At 45.6% G+C, this 20,138-nt stretch overlaps 1 protein-coding gene across 2 annotated transcripts; it reads right to left on the bottom strand.

Annotated features, from left to right (window-relative positions):
- Nucleotides 1-10,573: 10,573 nt before the first annotated feature.
- Nucleotides 10,574-19,660, bottom strand: BOD1 (biorientation of chromosomes in cell division 1). 2 transcript variants are annotated; one of them, XM_075509729.1, is made up of 4 exons: nucleotides 19,339-19,657; nucleotides 17,776-17,900; nucleotides 15,716-15,916; nucleotides 10,574-14,491 (listed from the first exon to the last, which is right to left on the bottom strand). In XM_075509729.1, exons 1-3 carry the CDS (start codon nucleotides 19,567-19,569, stop codon nucleotides 15,718-15,720), a joined length of 555 nt encoding a protein of 184 aa, XP_075365844.1. In that variant the 5' UTR covers nucleotides 19,570-19,657; the 3' UTR covers nucleotides 10,574-14,491; nucleotides 15,716-15,717. The 2 variants fall into 2 exon arrangements, with proteins under 2 accessions (XP_075365844.1, XP_075365845.1); XM_075509730.1 differs by lacking the exon at nucleotides 15,716-15,916 and having other exon boundaries at nucleotides 19,339-19,660.
- Between the last annotated feature and the right edge of the window lie 478 nt (nucleotides 19,661-20,138).

The raw sequence follows: 20,138 nt of genomic DNA, 5'->3' as shown, positions 1-20,138 counted from the left end.
CTGAAAAGACTAGTCTTCTTTTCTACGCTGATGTTTAAACAATAGCAGTAATAACTCTATACCCAGATACCTTTCTTTATTTTCAAGACTCTTTGGCCATTAAAAATAACCCCCTGCTTGAAAACAGTAGATGGCAAGAAAATAAACTTGAAAGGCTTTTTCCTACAGAAGAGGTTTGTTGCCTCTTCTAAAGCCAGTGGATTTCTGGACTTCACCTTTTGTAGTCAGCGGAGTTAGAAAACACAAGGATAACAGATACGGGAGTGGGGGGATCAACTCCTGACTGCTGTGAGTTTTGATATCAGGAATAGTCTCCCTGTTTCACATGTAGTTCTTTGCAGGACATTGAAGTGGATGCGAAGGGGGCACAGGCATAGCAGTGCTTACACAGGAGTCTCCCATGGAAAACTTGCTGCTCTAGGAAGTGATGTGACTGAGTGGTGGCTCTTGTGGCAGTGGATGGCTGAGTGGCTTAGGAGAGGTTACCAGCCTTCAGTTGCTGAAGTTAGCAAGTCTTAGGGCTAGTTAGTGATGTCTGTGAGCTAACACTGGCCATGGTTTACTGTGGGAGACCCTGCTTTTCTAATGGGATATACAACTGAGTTACTAACCTGATGAAACAATGAAGATCCCACATTTTGCATGTGTTGGGCTATTGGTCTTTTTTGTTTTCTTTTTCCTTTTAAATCCATGCTGTTGTAGTTTTTGTTTACACTCCCTCCTAAAGTGTTATGGTTTGTGTTAAATGTCTGCCCTTTTCTGCTCCCAGAGGTGTCTGGATTTCAGTGAAGGATGAAACAAATTCTACAAATGCAGCCTGATTCTGCAAAACACTGCACGCCTTTGGCCAGCCTTGATTTCGATGGAGAACAGGGTTATCAGCTGTTTAGCACCTTGCAAGTCTGGAGCCCATGCAGGGCTATGAAAAGATCCTATGAAAAAGGGAAAATACATTGTGTTTGCAAGAACTTAAATTATCACAGTATCTTATGTGGCTGTTAGTAGAAATTAGTGCGGGATTAGTACTTAGGGAGGAAAAGAGGAGAAAGCAAGTGGATAAGGGACACCTTGCATTAGGCGCATGTAGCTTAGACTGTTTCGCAGGGGATGGGGACAGCTGAAAATTCTCACTCTTTCCTGTTGCTGGATCGGATTCCTTTGGTAGAAAGAGGGCAGGGTGCCCTGGGGAAATATCTCAATAGCCCGAGGCCCCCTCTGACATCAGGTCAAATATTCTGGGTCACATAACTGAAAGGCTGCATGATGAAACTCAATATTACAATGGATCAAGTGCTCCTGCCACATGGAGCTGACGTGCTCCTGCCCTAATGGACTTGGTGTGCTCAGCAGATGCTCAGGGAGAATGGAGGATTCAGCCACGGCTGAGCACAGGGCTTGAGTGGGAACGATGGGGCCAACAGATGAATAAACCTGAGCCAGACTTAGGTTAGCACTGGTGGTCACCAACTGCAAACAGGACAGTGGTGGTGGCAGATGAAACTATGGCTTCGCTGGGATGGAAGGGGAACAGGGAAATAATGTTGTGGTTTGGGGAATAGTTTTCTCTGCTCTATACGGAGCAAGAAAAAAAGCTTGAAAAAAATGGGAGCCCTGATGTGCCCAAAAGGAGAAAGTGCCACTTTCATCTTGTCTAATGCCAAAGTCTAAAATTAAAGCCTATTAAATGTCTAGTTCCAAAGAGTGAAAAAAGTAAATATTGTATGTATTTAAATGTGACTGACAGGCATTCCAGTGAAGAGACTGATCCTGCACCAAGAATGTGAAGTGGCTTGTCCTCTCTTCCAGGAAAACAAAGCCCAATGAGTTGCCTCCAAATCCCATTTTCAAAGCTCAAATCCCTTTAAATCAATTTCTGCTGCAGATGTCCAAATAAGCCCCAGTTTCTATATCTTTTTTCAGTAAAAATAGCTTATCCTCTGACATCTGGGAAAGGTGAAGGTGTTGCCAAGCACTGAGCTGTCAAAATTGCTGTCATAATTTGCTTTCTGATTGTTTAAAGTCCCATTAGTTCTTCTTTTATGCTTATTACCATCTTCTGCTAGAAATGAGAGAGCGTGGCTCATGGGAAGGACTCCCATGTTCTGCAGAAGTGGCACATAATGTTTTACAAACTTATTCCCTGCCTGCAGCCCAAAGCACGTTGCAGGCTGAACTCTTTAACATCTTGAAAGCTCAAAGCAATGTGTAAAAGTAAGATTGAACAGCGAAACCCAAAGCTATTTTTACTGCAGAATTGCTAGTTCACCTAATAAAATGCTCAGAATTCCTAGAACTTTTAAGACCTTCTGAAACTTTATTGCCACTTAGACTTGCCTCTGATTTTTGTATAAATAAAATTCAGATCTTCAGGATGATATGGTGTCAGCAGGATTAATATGTGTGATTTTGAAGAGTGAGACAAGTGCTGGTGGAAAGTGCTGGATGTGAACAGACCGGTCACAGACGAGATGCTGCTGCGGCACGGGCAGTTTCAACCTTCTCCTTTTCAGTCTCCTCCTCCTCATATTTCTTAGACTTTTTTCTGAAGAACCCTGTTTAGGGGTATCTGTGCCCATTCAGGCTGTCTTCCCTCCACTGAAACTGGTAAAAGGCTGTCTAGTTATTTCTGATTAAAGTCTTGGGGTTTTGACCAATTCTTTGCTATATATCACTTAGCTGCTATTCAGTGTGAGCAATTTAATTACTATTATGAGCCAGTATCTTGTAAACTTGTTTCTTTTGGAACCCCTTTCCAGTCCCCAAGAACATTATTTCCATGCCTTTATTTCTCTTGGATGGGCTCTTGCATTGCAACTGCCCTGGGTTAACGCTTGCAGAAGTTTGAACTGCTGGTTTGGCTGGGAGTATTCTCCATTGATCACCTTCCAATAACTCCCAGTGACTCGGTGTCCTGCAGGCTGGTATCTGAGCTCTGCCTTAGCTTCAGTCCAGTTTCATTAGTATCCCTTTGATTTCACTCTTTGCAGTCAAGTAGAAGGCTCTCACAGAGGTAAGGGATGGCATACATATTACATCTACAAAAATTACAAATTATTCATCACAGCAAGATTCAAACCCACAAAGGCAGTTCTGTCATCTGTCCTTCCACTGCTTCTCAGAGCTGCTCTCTTCCAGATCCTGAAGCCTCCAGAGTAAAGCTGTTCTTCTGGCTGGGAGAGGTTTTTCATCTGGGCATAACAGATGAGGCGCTGAGCTTGAGAGGGACAGACTAGGGGGGTGTTATCTGTCCTGGTAAGAGCAAATTTCAAGGCAGCTAATAATCTCATGAATGTTTCTAATGGTGAGATGACAGATAATCAAAGCAAAACCTAGATTTGTCCTTAGACTTGGAATAATCCTGTTCAGGAAATCATACAGGGCCATGTTTCTTTATTATGAGCTTGGAAGATTTCCCTGACTTTGGGATAGTGAGCGCTTCTCTCAAATGGCTGTTCACTAGGGATTGACAAACTGCAGAGGGACCTAATATTTAATTGAAAACATACCCAAATGCATGCTTCCCTGAATTTCCTGTGTCTGCAGTATTGGCCAAGAAATCAATTGCCTCTTTATACGGGTGCTTTCAGGGGCTTCGTATAGGCTTCGATGTGCTCTCTGCAGTGGTGCAGACTTGCTAGCCCTTGCCCCTAAGGATACCACGGCATGAAGATGGTTCTTCCACACGTGGCAGAACCTCATTCACGTGTTTCCTTGGTTTTCGCACACAAATTCCTGCTATAACTTACTTCAGGTAGCTCTGCAGGGCAGTGAGGCTTTGGTAGGGGTGTGTGACCCCACCAGGGTCTGCATGCCAGCCCCAGTGTCGCCCATGAAACCTTGACAGCAAAACCTGCGTTGATACAAAACCTATAAAAACCTGGCTTAACCGACAGGGACCAGGGTGAGGTTTACCCACCAAGCCTCCACTTTTTCTTCTGTTTCCTTGTGGAGGAGACTGGCTTCCCAAAACACATGATTTGTGAGAAAATTTGATTTGAGAGTCAGTGAGTCTCCTAACCAGATAAATGTTTTACTTTCCACCCAAAAAGCACTGCAGCTTTTGGGAGAGCTGTGCTCTGGGGTGACCAACTGCGGTTCAGCCCCTCGTTGTCCTCAGCAGCACTGCAGTGAGGGCGGTGCCAAATGGCAAGATAGCAGTGTCTTGGGGACAGAGTTTGGCTTCTGTCTGAAAAACTGTGATTTTATGGCCCTCTGAAAAAAAATACAAAAAGAAATCTCATGTCTTGATTGATGCCTCAGGGTTGTCTTTTTCATAAAACTCTTTTTCACCTCTTTGCCCTGCCCTTTGCAGAGGGCAACCTGAGGGCTGGGGAACCCGCTGTCTGCCCCGGAGCCGAGTTTTGCAAACCCGCTGTCCTGGGGCCGCTGGCAAGGGCCGGCAGTCGGGGACGTCCCATAAACCCAGGGGCTGCAAAATCCCACCCTAATAAAAGCTGTACCCTTGGTTGCGCACGTCGGCAGTGGCGGGCTGGGGGGGGAGGGCGAGATGGGTTAAATAACGGTTAAATAAGGCGTGCTGTTGCCTCAGCAACCCCCTCCCGTGCACATTGGAGCTGGAGCGGGTGTCTGCTGGACCCCTGTGGCTCTCCAACAGCGATGGGGGTCGTGGGGGTTGGGGAGGCTGATGTAAATCTGTTCAAGATGGAGCGACATCCTGGCTGCCCTGGTACCCCAGAGAAATGACACTGGGCTTAGTCCTGTTTAAAAAGGGGAAGAAATCTGTCCCTATAATAAGCCGCTGAGGGCAGCTGCTGAACACCCCCCACCCCTTGCACCTTCATGACATCCCTAGAGGAAGGGGGTGGGATATTTTGGGGAGCAGTGTCAGCCTCAAGGACCTGCCGTTTCTGCACACTTGAACTGGTGGTGAGCTGGAACCGTCAGGTACCACCTGTGGGGCCAGCAGCTGCCAAATCCCACTTTTCCATGCTGTTATGGGAAAGGTGGGCTTTTGCATCGGATTATGACTACATCCAGGCTCCCCTGTAGGAAGCGGAAATTCAGGCAGGGTTGGAGATAGCTAGTTATCACTTTTTGCAGGCGAAGCAGCACGGCTTTTCACCCGGGAGGAGGTTGGGGTGCGGAGGAAAGACAATGGCTCAGGTGTGCCCTGGGTGCAGGTGAGCTCAATTGCTCGGCAGAGCCTCTGCAGGCAGGGCTGAGCCAGATGGGGAACAGAGTGTGCCAGAGCCTGGGGTGAGTGGAGTGGATGGCTCTCTAGAGCAAAGTAAGACTGAACTGGACTGTATTTGGGTTTCCTTGGAAGGTCTTGTGTTGGTAGGGTACTTTTTTGCAAGGTCTTGCATTTGTAGCATGGTTTTTGCTGGTTGGAGAAGCCAGCGAGTGGAAGGCGTGGAGCTCAGGCTGGTGTTGGAGGAGACCAGCTCAGGAGGTGGTGTTGGTGACCTCTGAGGCTGGTTGAGGCGATCCTTGTTTTGCTGTGTTTTGATGGTAGAAGTTGGAGATAGCTACCTGGAGGACTAAGTCTTAGCAGGAGGAGCTGCTGGAGGTGAATGCTGTTACATGAGGAGATGGAAGGGGTTGATTAATGTGTTGGTGTCTCACAGGGAGTGCTGTAGGGGAAGAGTAATGGCTGGATTTTCTTTTTTTGCTACAGCTGTGCTGCCCCCTTATAGAAAATGTGAAATTTTATGAGCGTTCTCTGAAGCAGGATTATTTTATCTCCCTTTTGCAGAGTTGCAATGAAATATGAAACTCACGGATGTCATGGTTTTCTATTTCTGTTACAAATCCCTTCCAAAATGGATGCATTTACTGTATGAAGTTGCTTGGACTTCCCAAAGGCCCCAACTCTGCAAAGCAAACTGCAGCCATCTGTCCCTAGGTGAATTCTTTGTAGGGCCAAGACCTGAACTGGTTTGGGGATTTTCTTTCCTATTTTTCCAAGTGAACAGGTATCTGTTATAAAGACACAAGTGAAAAAGGCACTGATTTCCTTGTATGAGAGTCAGCAAGATAAAATCAGTGAAATGCAAGGTCCTCACACTCCTTTAGCCTGGACAGGTGGGTTGGACTCGTTGCATTCTGCTACGGTGCCTTTCCTTGGGCTTGTCCCAGTGCTGGAGGGAATTTTCGTTGGAGCCAGCTCCCAGTCTGATGGCTGAGGTAGCGCATTTCTCTGCGCCGTGGCTTTTGACGGCGTCTAGACGAGGGCAGTTATTGCTGGGCTGGTTACTGCCCAGTCATGTTTCCAAGGCTGACTTGGCACTGATGTGGGCTCGGCATTTGAATCACAAAAATGCAAGAACTGAAGCTATGGTTCTGATACAATCTCGTGGCACTACCATCTGGGGCCCCAGGCACTAGTGCTTGTGTTTTAGCTTCAGCCTTGTTCACACTAGACCAGATCAGTGAATTACAGATTTGGGTAGGTCAGAATTTACAGTTTCACATCCTAAATCTGTGGTTTTGTCACTGATCACTTGGGCTGTTCACTTTTCTTCCCAAACTCTCCCTAATCCTAATTCGTATTTGTTTCCCACTGCTAAACCTCTTGAGAAATCGCCCTATCTCCTGTGTGATTTGCATTAGACAAGTATAGTCAGGGTTCATGGAAACACTTTGTGAGAGCTTTCTCCACACCTTGCTGAGTTGATTCACTCAGGAGTCAGCAAAGGCTTTGGAGTCGTGTATCTGCTCGGATTTTGTAAGGAGGCATTAAGACTGAGAAATGAAGCAATAGTTTATCTCCCTCTTATGGCCAGATTCAGAATGGCTGTGTTGCACACAGCTTTTGGTAGGGAGTCCCTGCACTTGGAAGCTTTGGTGCTTGTGGATATGAGGGGCCCTGACTGCTCACAAGGAATTAAGCTGACGTCTCTTTAAGGAAGCTGGTAAAATATATTTTTCACTACAGTATAAACAAGAAAATATCTGTGAAAGAGTTGAACTGCACCAGTTCCTTGTGGGTTTGAACTGGAGAAACTGATCTCCAGTTTAGCAAAAAGTTCAAGAACAGGATCCTGCTCAGCAGCAATTGCAGCTATACCCTGTTTGCTGAGACGGAAGGTGCTGTCAGAAAACTTGGCTGGTACCCAGTGATGCCCATGGTCCTGGAGTAGTGGTGTGCTTGAAGCAGGTGGCATACAAGAAGCGTTGTGACAGTGGGTGCTGCTCTCGCTCTTTCTAGTGACGTGGTGAAAAGAGAGTAAAACACTCTGTTAAATGTTCTGGGTGTGACTTCTAACCCTCCTGGTGCCCCTTCTTCTGGCCAAAATCAAAATGGTATCTTGAAAACTCTCTCTTCCAGGCCTATTGGCTGTGCCTCATTAAAACCAGTCACGCTTGTCCTAAAAACAGGAGAGGAAGTAGAGCTGGACATGGTTTGGGTTCAAGACCCCTATATTGATTCCAGTGTGGATTCAGAGTGCTTTGGCAATTACTAGCTCAGTGTTTGGGGCAGAGGTTGGTTTGGGCCACTATCCTGACAGGAGCCCAAGTTTGATCCTTCTCTGTGCCAAGGATTCAGAGCTGTGGTTTGGACTTGCCTCCAGACAGTCATGATTATTCCCCTTTCCTGGAGAAGGGTTTTGTTGCCTGACCTGTAGGCTGGGAATCTGGGTGTCTTGCTCATCTGGTATCAAGATTCAAAACTGGGCTGGTTGCGAGTTCTGTAGTAAATTTTAAACTTGGAACTGCATTACTATGATGTGGGAGTACTTTAGGGATGAATAAGGCCTGGGTACCAATGAGGGAAGAAACCAAAGATGAGAGATCTTCTAACATATTACTCTCTCCCATTTGGCTGTCCTCCCTTCACCAGATATGCTTGGGTTTAGGTGTTTAGTTACAGGGGTCTGATCTAACAAACCTGCTTGCAGTTACTCAGGGATTGATCTGGAGACTTGGGTTGGGTTCATCTCTACCAGACAGAGACCTCATGCTAAGTCTAGGATGGGATGTTGTTACAAATGGAAGAACTATCGCTGGAAAATACTGGCTGGTTTAGGCAGAGGCTAAATATATAATGGCAATTTTGATTCTGCTTCTTTTGGTGAAGTCTACTTGAGTCAGTGTCTGACTTGCCAATGGACTAGATAGTAGTCAGTAAAATAGCCGATGAGGGCAGAGAACTGGTTGGGCTTGAGTCTTTGCTCAGTAAGTTACTTTTTCTATGTCACTTAGCAGCATTGCTACCTGATGGTGGGATGTCTCTTGAACTGATAATGTTAAATTAATGCTGTAGTATTGAACCTGAACCAAGTAACCTGCTCAAGAGCCTTCTTTGCAGTTGCAAAAGCGCTAGAAGAATGCATGTGTCCAAAATCCAGGCTCAGGTGAAACTGTGGTCTTGTTAAGGTGGTCAGAAGCTGCAGTGACTATCTTGCTCTGTTGGTAATCTGTTTCAGGTTAAATTGAAAGAAGTGTCTTGGAGTCGTTGTCACAGAACAGCTACAGAGCAAGTGGCTGGGGGAGCATCCATTTATTTTATGTAACACTTGCAGGAGAAGTTGCAAAAAAAAAGAAATCATAAAATACCTATTAACCATTTATAGCAAGAATCAGTTTTACTTCAAGAATGTGTTATAAACACATTATTCGTCACTTAACTCCCGTTCAGAACTTGTAATTAAGTTTCTCTTGGACTAAAATATGTATGTTCATAAAAATAACATCACTGTGATTTCACCTAGATTGCTTTGTGCGTTTGGTGTTATGCATTACATGTACATTTTTCAGGAATAATGGGGGAAAGGCAATGGACTTTTGCTCTCAGTTTTTCTAACATGACAGCATTTGGGACACTGTCAAAGGAAAAAACATCAGAACTGTTGTAAGGCTGCAGTTCAGGCTTTGACATGAAGAAGGGAAAACAGATGGTAGGAAAGTAAGAAAAGTTCTGCAGTGCTGCAAGTAACGCTTGAACTGAGATGGCTGCATGATATGAGAACTCCCAGAACAACTAAGCAAGCCTCCCCTTCTTCTCTGTTTTTTCTAGTAAGACTGTAAATTTAGTTGGTTCACTTAAGAGAACCCGTTATACTTGTCTTTGACTAAAGAGCTTGAGAGTTCAATGTCTGTGAAAATTTTAAGAATTATGTATCCAGTGGAGTTTTGGGCTATCCGGAGCACAGGACAACAGCATTTTCTGTTTTGCTGAATACTTGGATACCTAGGTTATAAACCCTCCAGGACACCCAGCTCTGCAGGAAAGCTACAAAAACCTGGGCCATACAGTTGGTGTCCAGACTAAGTTCTCAACCTGCTTTTGCCAGAAGGGTCAGCTGGCGAAAGCCAGTTAATACAACCCACTTCCTTGTGCTCTGGCTTGTCTGGCTGAAGTGACCAGAGTGATCCGTCAACCCCAAAGGCAGCCCAGGAAAGTGCAGCAGCTGAGGCAGTGCTGGAGGGGAGAGCGCTGACAGCTGCTTATGGCTTTTTGGGTGGCTTTTTGGGTGGCATCAGTGGCACCCTGCTCTCCCTTCTTCTTCCCCCCACCTTAAGATCAGGGGGTTTTTTGCTTTACTGTATTTTAATCATATGGGATATGTGATAATTCCTTTAATAGCCAAGCAACAGCTAGAATTTCAGGCACTGCCTTATATGCCACTTGGCTGTGATTGCTAAGTGCTGGGCTGATTGACTGATGCATGGCAATGCAATCCTTCTAGATAGGTTTGTGCTTTTAGGTAGGTTTTTTTCCTCCTTCACAGGGCTTGTGAAACTGGATTCATTGGTTCATAGTTCAATCCATCTGCTTGTAATTCTGAAGTCACGATCTCACACTAAATGGCATAATTAAAACCCCTAGTGTGGCCAGCAAGATGTGGATTTCAAGATGACTCCATGGGACTTCAGCTGTAATGTCTAATCATTAAAACTTGTACAGTATATCACAACTTACCGGTGTGTATGTATACTGATGTATGCATTCCTTTCATTCTGTGTTTTCATTATATTGGGCCTAACTATAACACCTGACTCCCTCCCCACTCCAGGACGTATGTAGGAGGGCAAAGTTATCTTCACTTTACAGGCAAGCAAACAGGTAAAACAACTAGCCACAGGCATGGCTGTGGGCTAGCAGGACTCTGCAGAGAACTTGTACCTCCTCATTCCTAATCTAGTACCTACCTACTGAGCCAGGCTGGCTCCTGCAGGCTTTGGACTCCGGCATTTCCGTGGGGTAGACCAGCCACGGAGTGGCAAGGCTGGTTTTCCAAGAATGCGACTCAGACTCCCTGCGTGTTTTCTTTAAACTGCAGCTGGGCTCTTGTGACTGGGCAGAAACAAATGCAGATGGTTGGGACAGGCAAAGCCAAGGAGGCAGAAAATCTTTTAAGCTCCTTCACATTATTAGTATATGAGATGAAGAAATGGTGCAATCTCTTGAACTTTATTAAAAGCATGAACATATTCATCTGGTGGGTTGACCCTGGCTGGATGCCAGGTGCCCACCAAAGCTGCTCTGTCACTCCCCTCCTCAGCCGGACAGGGGAGAGAAAATATAAAGAAAGGCTGGTGGGTCGAGATAAGGACAGGGAGATCACTCAGCAATTACCATCACAGGCAAAACAGACTCGACTTGGGGAAAAAATAATTTAATTTATTATCAATCAAATCAGAGTAAGATAGTGAGAAATAAAACCAGATCTTAAAATCACCTTCCCCCCACCCCTCTGTTCTTCCCAGGCTTAACTTTACTCCCAAGTTCTCTACCTCCTCACCCCCCGGTGGGGACGGGGAATGGGGGTTGCGGTCAGTTCATCACACGTTGTCTCTACCACTCCTTTCTTCTCAGGGAGAGGACTCCTCACACTTCCCCTGCTCCAGCGTGGGTCCTTCCCACAGGCTGCAGTTCTTCAGGAACTGCTCCAGTGTGGGCCCTTCCACGGGGTGCAGTCCTTCAGGAACAGACTGCTCCAGTGTGGGTCCCCTCCATGGGGTCACAAGTCCTGCCAGCAAACCTGCTCCAGCGTGGGCTCCTCTCCCCACAGGTCCTGCCAGGAGCCTGCTCCAGCGCGGGCTTCCCACAGGGTCACAGCCTCCTTCAGGCACATCCACCTGCTCTGACGTGGGGTCCTCCTCGGGCTGCAGGTGGGTGTCTGCTCCACCATGGACCTCCATGGGCTGCAGGGACAGCCTGCCTCACCATGGTCTTCACCACGGGCTGCAGGGGAACCTCTGCTCCAGCACCTGGAGCACCTCCTCCCCCTCCTCCTTCACTGACCTGGCTGTCTGCAGGGCTGTTTCTCTCACATATTCTCACTCCTCTGTTCTGACTGCTGCTGGTGTTGCACAGTTTTTTTCCCCCTTCTTAAATACGTTATCCCAGAGGCACTACCACCATCACTGATGGGCTTGGCCTTGGCCAACAGTGGGTCCATCTTGGAGCCAGCTGGCATTGGCTCTATCGGACACAGGGGAAGCTTCTAGCAGCTTCTCACAGAAGCCACCTCTGTAGCCCCCCCCCCGCTACCAAAACCTTGCCATGCAGACCCAATACAGAGGTATTGACTGACTGTCCAGGAAATGGGAACAGTCAACTTGAATGTGAGGACTCTGAGATCAAAGAGTAGGCCCATTTGACCACTGAGGCTCATCCTCATAATGTACGGCCCTGCCCCTTCAGCTCCACAAAGGCATCTAATTGCTTCTTGAATTATTCAAGTGTCTTAGACATGTCCGCCTCAGCAGACTCTTTAAACTGTATTTAACATATCCAGCATAGCGATGTAAACTGACTAATATGCTAACTTTAGTCCAACATCCTATTACACAACTGAACACTTTCACTTCTACAGTAGGTACAAACTCGTTCTTTTGTTCTGGTGTGAAGATTACTATAATATTGAGTTATTAAGGCTGGAATCTTGTTTCTATCAGTTGTCAGGGACAAATGTATATAATCAAAGGCACTACCTACCACTTCTTCATCATGATAAGGACTTGGGGGTTTTTCTCACTGTCCCATTAGATATAAGGTATGCTTCCAAAGCTTATTACTTCCAAGGCTCTGATCCAAAGCAAAGACTTTAGAGCCCAAACATTAAAGACTATGATCCCAAATGCAGATTGGCTGCCTAATCTCATTAGGTGCCTCAGTTCTGATCTGAAAGATCCCATAGTCATTGCAGTCATGCACTGTGCATCAGCTGAGACCAACTAAAGCCATAGCCGTACACACACAGCAGTGGCACAGCGTTAGTGTTCAAAGTTTAACACACCACCACATTCAAAGACAGAACAATGGAAAAATCTTTTAAAAACTATGGTGGCTGAATCTATTCTTCACTCAGCTGTTAGAGCACTTGTCAGAGGTAGGGAACACCGGTTCAAATTCCCTCTTCACTGCAATAAATCCAGCTCTACTTACTATTTAAAACTGAACTGGCATCCCTGCTCCCTAACTACTACTACTGTGATCCAGACTTTGTATAAGCAGTTAGAATCCTTTTCACTTGCTTACTTTCTAGACTCTTGAACTTTTTTTTTCCCCTGCATAAATGGCTCAGTTTCAAAAAAGTGGTTGAGACACCCTACCAGGAGGTAAAAGATGGATCTTTTCCTGCCAAGAGCTGCCCTTAAGGCTCTAAGGGAAAACACCTACTACTGATTTGGAGAGCAGTCTTTAACCACCAAATCAACATGCAGGAGAGAGTCCTTTCCTCACATATCCCTTGTCCTGTTTTAGAGCAGGAACACAGACTATATAACAGCGAGAGCCAAGCCACACAACCAGATTATCCCAAAATACAGATTTCTCAAACCATATCAGGAAGGTTGTGGCCAATATAGTTATCACTAAAAAGTACAGGTATTTAAGTTTCCATTCTGAGAGGAGCACTCTTAAACAGGATAAAAAAATATTGACAGAAGAATCATGTATCAGCAGGACTATACAGCACTGTGCAGAGTGCAAACTTACTGCAGTGGTGAAGCTCACAGAGCTCTCTTGTAAAGGGTTTAAAATACCAGTGTTCTGTCACCTCACATTTCTGCATATAACTGTGTTGAGAGGAGGTACTAAGCAAAATAAGTTAGCTAGAAGATTAAACGACAGCATCAATCGTCCCTACAATACCTGTTTTGAAAAGGGAGCAGAGTATAGCTGGAATTGCATCTGTTCACATACAAGGTCTATGGGTAAGGATGTAGTTGAGGTATGTAGCCCATGAATAGCAAGGATTCAAACATTATTAAGTGTTATTCAATGACATAGTTATTAACTTCTTAACAGATTGCTATCTGAAAGAAAAAAAATGGAATAGCTCTAGCCTACTGCCAGAAGTGCATTGTTTTCACATGGGTGAACATGCCTTCATCATCGCTAGCACCAGACTGAACTTGCTCAGGATTTATGCCTCATAAATGATATGAGGTAAGGTCAATTCAGTTCTTTGATACTTCAGATTTTTTGAGACATCCCTTATATGGAAAGGAATACTAATATCCATCTTATTTCATGACAACTTCTACTGACAACCCCATTGTCAGACCTAGATTAATCTATGAACTGTGTGAGGTCACACTTCCATTAGGATTCCAACAATCAGGACTCCTGGATTTCTTTAAAGTAGTTTTTCCTTAAGAAAAAAATTCTGAAAAAGCTAGAGTCAAGAGATGCTTTTTGAAGTCTTTTATTGCAAAAGGTATGGACATTTGCTGGCAGAATATTTGATCACATTCTCTATTTGACTGTCATCCAGAGGACACTGCATGCATTCAAGCTGAAAGCATAGGACAGTTTCCACTAGGCACCTGAGAAATTTCACAGGAAAGAAAAGTCTTTCAAGTTGAAAGAGACAAGTTTCAAACTGATCACCTACTCTGGTGCCCTTTGCTTCCCAGAGTTACCTAGGAAATAAGAATTAAATCAGCTATAGTCATAGCCAACTGTAAACATTTTCCTGCGATGCAACAGAAATTATCTAGATAATTGATCCTGAAGTGTTCTTTCCAGTTTTAAACAGGAAATGTCTTTCCTAAAGCAGGCAGTGCAATGAGTTACACCTGACTTGGCACCTACCACTCAATGCTGTGTTATGCAGCAGAGGGGTATGATGCTGCCTCTTGTCTGGCTTATATCAAAGAAAATCTGTCAGCTCTTACTTGGTCTCCAAGAGACTACCACACCCCCCAAAACATCTTTCTTTTCTTCCTGCTCCCAAGTCCAGTATCATCTCACACCACTTCCCTGCTCCCTCCAGACAAGAGCCAACTCCCTTTTTCTTCCCACCCCCTTGCCTGAAGGCATGACTGACAAGAATACATGCTGCTCTCTGTATTGCTGTTAATAGCAAAAATATCTTCACATTTTGGCTGTCCCTCCACACGCAGAACTCCAGGTGCATCTGAATTTCACTGATTTCAATGCCTTCCCACAGGTCTGATAAAGGTTAATCATCTTTGGCAGACAGCAGTCCTGCACCAAATGGCACAAGTAATCCATTGCAAATCTAATAGGACACATATTTTGCAACTGCAGCTGCTTAGTATCAGGAACTCACTGCAAGAAAAAAAGAGAGTTTAGAGAGTGGTACCTTCATGAGTAAATGCATTTGGATAGAGAATAGATTAGAATATATTAATTAACAGCTGCACTTAGCTGCAGGTTATAATGGACTTTAAACTACTTGAAGCAGACAAATGCAAAGATGTATCAAGGCATTAAGGCTGCAAGTCACAGATAACTAAATAACTCAGGATGATACTACAGGCAGTTTAACTTTTACTATTAAAAGTCATGCTAATTGATCTAATAATTCCAAGCATAAGAACAGCTATTGTAGGTTACTTATTCCTTCTCAATAAATCAGCTGTAGATTATAAGGAAAATTTTTGCTTTCAGAAAGCCCTAGCAGATAGAACAATTCACAATTAACTTCCTTTCATGCAGTATGGTTTTAAGTTCCTCAGAAAAGCTGCAAATTGAAATTTTCCATCAAGATAGTGATTCCTCAGTAATCTGCACACAGGCCTCAACAGTCAAATCAACATTAAGATACAGGGCCTTAGCAGAGATGGGTGCATAGTCATTTGTGTTAAGACAGAGTAGCAATTATAGCCCCCTGAGGCCCCTTGAGTTATTTTAATCACAAAACCCAGAATGAACTTGTTTGCAACAAAGGCACCCTCAGTCCTTTCAGCTGAAAAGATATAGGTTGCTCTATTTAAACCAGTCAATTTGGAATGAACAGTTATTCACTCCCAGAGACATTACCCTTACTCCAGCAGTGAATATTTCAGTCACTAACAATTCAACACTCCAGTGTATGTTCTAAAGAAGAGCTATCTAAAACTTCCAATGCTGAAGCATAATAACTTGTCACCACTCTACTTTCAGCTGTATTTCAGTAAAGGATATATATTTTTAATCCATTTGATATTGTTCTGAAAGCTATCCAGCCAATTCCATGTCAATCACTGCTGGATATGCTTTTACAGGAATAAAAGGCCTTTTGGTCTGATCCAAAACCAGCACTGGCAGAGTCCACAGTGTTCCTTGATAGCTGCTTTACATCATACCTATGTCTTCAGTCCTAATATATTTTTAGCAGACACTTAAGTGGAAGCGGCTCAGATGACCGTCTGACATTGACAACATGCTGATGATCAACGTGTCTTCCCTGTCAAGCCAGGAAGAATACAATGTCTTCTCTGTCTTGCATTATACAAACTACAGAGATGAGGTACATGAAAAATGTAAGTAGTAAGTGCAGAGATACAAGACCTTTAGGAGGCATCCTGAGATGGAGCAGGAGGATCCTTATTCTCAGGTTCTGGAGGAGGAGCTGGCACACTTTCCTCTTTCTTTTGTGCAGCCAAAAATTCATGAATTGCCCTCTCTATCTGGGGCCTGAAGATGTGGTTTAGTTTTGGATCCACCACCTGAGAAATAATTCTGTCCACTCCAGCTTCCAGCATTCCTGACCTTGAACAAAGACAAAGGAGTCATTCAGCTCCTCTGAAAAACTTCTCCCCAATCTCCTCCAGTAATTCTCCAGAGCCCTCCTGTCAACTGCAATTAGCATTAACATGGAGAGCACTGCAGCCCACTCAGTAGGTCCTTAACAGGGAGTTGTTTCAATCGCCTATTTCCCCCCACCCCCTCTCACTTCTCCCTACAGGATTAATAACTGACATCTGGTCTCCCAGGTACTTAAATGACATGTTGGACAAGAGCCACTTTAATAGGGCTCATGTGGAAATGAGGTCAACATGAAAGCAAACAAACATGTTTTGGCACAAACAAGGGAAACAAGCTATTCTGAGGAGGAGGGCAGGTGAGAGCACAGTCTTTTTTTTGGCTCACTTGAGGGAGAAGAGGCCTTCCCCCTAATAACATTACTGTCACTCACTCCTTATAACTGTTAGTCTAGACAGATGGGTATTAATTATAAAAACAAGCACATTTAGCACACAGCAAAGTTCTGGAACTGAACACTAGTAACTGAAGTGACTTATTACTTCAGGGGCTGCGTCAGACTCTTGGATTGTGGGGCACAGGCTGTCTAGCAGGCTTAAGTCATGTCTGCAAGGGAGCAGGGGACAGGAAATGGAAACGTTGCCTGGCGCTTGGAAAAGTAGCCACAAGACTAATAAGGCCGTGAATGCTGGTAAGCGAGTGGGTGCAGGGTCATAGCACATCATGTCACCTCCAGGTAACAACACACATATACGTGCATGCAACAAAGGACTTGCACATCTTGACACCCTCAGTGCTCAGTCTTGCAACTACAGGAATGATAGGGACTCTTCAAACTCCCTAATACTGTGTGTCTATTCTTTGTACTAATAGCCTACTTAAAGGGAGTAATTTACATTCTTCTCATTACCGGCTCTCTGATATAACAATTTTCAATTGTCCACTCCACTCTAGTGGTAGAGTAATGTGAAATAAGAGGAAGCATTGAAAAACATGTCTCAAGGACTCGAAGTAAAAAGACAGGAAATTCTGTACGTCCAGTGGACACCCCTTTCTCTAATTACAGATTAAACAAACTAATGTTACATACTAATGATTTACAGATTCTATCGAGTGCTCTGAAATACAGTTTATTCTGTGTGTGAGACATTCTAATAGCTTTCCTTATAAGCATAAATGCCCTTATCAAGTTCCCTGCTGTCCCTCTCCCCACAACTTTTACTATGAAGGTTTTATCCATGACTTTTAGTCAAACAAGTTAAGGCTTGTGCTTCAGACTGCAGTGAGTTACCAGCAAGAGATACTAAACCTAAATCTCTAAGCAGCATAGTTTAAGCTGGCTTTCCTGTCATGCTGGAAACGTACTATCTTAAATAGCTGTACAAAAGCTACCCTCTGCTGCATGAAATAGGCTAGCCTAGTTTGATTACTGCCTGCTAGTGGTCAGAGTCTACTTAAACAAGCTTTGGCATCTTCAGGATTTTTTTCTTTAAGTGATGTAGGCTCTTCTCTTTTCTGAAAATAAAGATCAAGGCCATTCACCTCAGCACAGCAGGCACAGTTTTGCTAGCAGGCACAGTGTTGGTTATTTGCAGCAACAACTTGGCTAGACAGCGAATCTGAGTACTTCACCATGCTGCTCAACTCATGAAAATACAAATTTCAGGTAAAGCAGTAATATAAGCATTTTGATGAGAGTTAAGACTGCATCCACTATTATAATGAAACTCAGAAGAGCACAACAGAAAGTGTTGTGAAAAACTTAATTCTGCAAATTCTTATTTGACTTAGGTGATGAGACAACATAGTTATATATTGCTTATCAAATAACATTACCATTATTTTACAGAATGTTGCTTACTTACTGAATCACACTCTGCCTTAGCCCATTTCGTAACTGGTTTTTGTTCATTGTTGGATTCCATTCCTGTTTGTCCAGGTGGGTTGATACAAAGTTGTCTACTTTTTGCCTCAAATTTTGATAGGCTGGCTAAAAAAAAAAATTAAATAAAAAAATTCTGGTTAAACAGCCAAAAGATCTCAGAACAATCCCCTGCCAGAGTCCTTCATAGTACATCTTTTGTCATGTACACTAATGTTTTGTTGTCTATATTCTCCATCCTTTCACTTTCTGAACAAAACTAAGCTTGTTTTAGCTAAGAACGCAAATGGTAATTGCAAAGAACAGTTGGTCAGTGTCCTGTTATAATAATTTAAATAGCTGGATAGATTGATTTTAAAATTGTTGTCTGCTCATAATATTACTTAGTGAAATACAAACTGCCTGTGCAGACAGGAGTTGTTTAAGCAGAGTTCTTATTGTCTGGAAACACTCCATCACAGAATTCCTAGGAAACTGGCTGAGTCATATTGTCACTAACAAAGAACTTAATTATTTGCTTCTATGACGCTAACACAGAAGATAAGAATTATGTGGGTTTTATCAGTGAAAACTTAATTCCAGTGAACAGGAATTGAACGAACAAACCCACATAAATACATAAGACCATCCAGATTCTGGTACCGTGCAAGGAAAGGACAAGAGGGTGGCAACCTTTACATTTCAGAATTTGATACACATACGCATGGGATGATGAATGAAAGGGTACCAACAGAGGTGCAGCGTCTGTCCTGGGCAGGGTATCTCTATCCTGACAAAGCTGCTCTGACCCATGGCTGCTCTGTGCAGATGACCTGACAGCTGGTCAGGAATGGTTTTGCTATAGCTGCTGAAGTGGCCTAGAATGACGATTGCAGGTCCCAGAACAGGACTCTTGCTGAAAGCATAACAGTTTGGGAAAGCAAAACACTTAATGTTTAATTTTGACAGGGCAATTGTGAACAATCCAATGTCAGTATTGCCAACAAATGCTCAGGAGTTCACGTTGTGACTGAGGAAGAAATGAGCTTCAAACAATAGTCTGAGAACATCTACTCAAAAAAGAAAGGTTCAGAGTTTGTTTTGGAAATGTGGGAATTACACTCAAGAGGAGCAGTGTTCTTAAGGGAGACCATTTTCCTAATAAAGCCTGGGCTAAAAAATGAAAGTCTGAGCCTGTTCTCTGCCCTATTTCTCCTCTGGGCTGTCGCTATCGCTTCGAGCCAGGACCACCTCTAGAGCAGCCTGTCTGACAGATGCCGGTCGCAGCAGGGGCGTGAAACCCCACCGACCAAAAGAGCAGCACTGCAGCTGCTGCACGCCATCCTGGCCGGCCTCCCCCAGTCCCGAGTGCGGGACACCGGGGCGAACGGGGCGGGGAGAGAGGAAGGGAAGGGAAGGGATGCGGGTGCCCCTTCGGCCAACAGCAGCTGGGCTCCAGGGACGGTGCGAGCAGCTCCGGCCTGGGGAGGAGACACCGGCCGCCCCGCCCCGCCAGCGATCCCCGGGGGCTGCCCGGGAGCCGGGCCGTCCGGTTCGGCGGCGCTACCTTGGTGTCCACGTCGGCCAGGCAGTCCCGGCGGAAGCCGTCGAACAGGCCGCGGCTCTTGAGCTGCTCCACGATGATGGCGATGAGCTGCGCGTCGCCGGGCGGTAGCGAGGCCGGGTCGGTGGCGCCGGGCCCCGAGCCGGAGGCCGCGCCGCCCGCGCTCCCTCCGCCGCCCGCTCCGCCACCTCCCCCTCCCGGGGCGGTCCCGCCGGCGCCGCCGCTCTCGGACATGGCCCACGGCCTGCGCCCGGGGCCCGCCAGCGGCTGCGCCCCGCTCGCCCGCGGCCCCCGGCACCGCGACCGTCGCCGGCGGCGCGCCGCGTTCTGCGTAGCCCTGGCGCGCTGCATCATGGGGAAGCGAGTCCTCCACAGGAGAAGCTGTTATAGGCCGTGGACCACTGTGTGGCTCAGGGAACTACAAATCCCAGGGTGCACCGCGACGGCATTCCCACAAAGCAGCGGAGGGGCGGGCGACTGGCTTTTGCGATGCATCTTGGGAATTGTAGTTCGCTGGGGGGCGTGCCGGCCTCCCCCTACCCTCCCCCCTCCTCCCCCCCCCAGCAGCCTGTCTGGGGACGGGGCTGCCCCGGCGGGCAGTTTGGGGGTGGTGCCGTTATAAGCCAGCCAGGTCGGTCACAGGACATTGAGCACGCAGTCCTCTCGCTCCCTGGGTCCACCCGGAGCAGAGTCAGTCAGGCCTCCGCTCCACAGGTGCTGTGTTTGCGGCAGAGGGCCCCGGGCTTACCTCAGCATCGCGCAGGCGCCTCTGGACGTGCTGCTTGACGGTCTGGGATCCCCGT

The sequence above is a fragment of the Mycteria americana genome, chromosome 8, assembly GCF_035582795.1.
Source record: "Mycteria americana isolate JAX WOST 10 ecotype Jacksonville Zoo and Gardens chromosome 8, USCA_MyAme_1.0, whole genome shotgun sequence".
NCBI classification, from domain to species: Eukaryota; Metazoa; Chordata; class Aves; order Ciconiiformes; family Ciconiidae; genus Mycteria; species Mycteria americana.
Note: the sequence above shows the minus strand (reverse complement) of the source record. Positions and strands in the feature narration are given on the sequence as shown.

Excerpts from the sequence above, each read along its gene's own strand:
- BOD1 (XM_075509729.1), bottom strand. The coding sequence starts at position 19,569 with ATGTCCGAGAGCGGCGGCGCCGGCGGGACCGCCCCGGGAGGGGGAGGT. Across the intron at positions 17,901-19,338 it reads TGGCCGACGTGGACACCAAG|CCAGCCTATCAAAATTTGAG; the intron begins GTAGCGCCGCCG and ends TTTTTTTTTTAG. Across the intron at positions 15,917-17,775 it reads CTAAGGCAGAGTGTGATTCA|GTCAGGAATGCTGGAAGCTG; the intron begins GTAAGTAAGCAA and ends TCTTTGTTCAAG.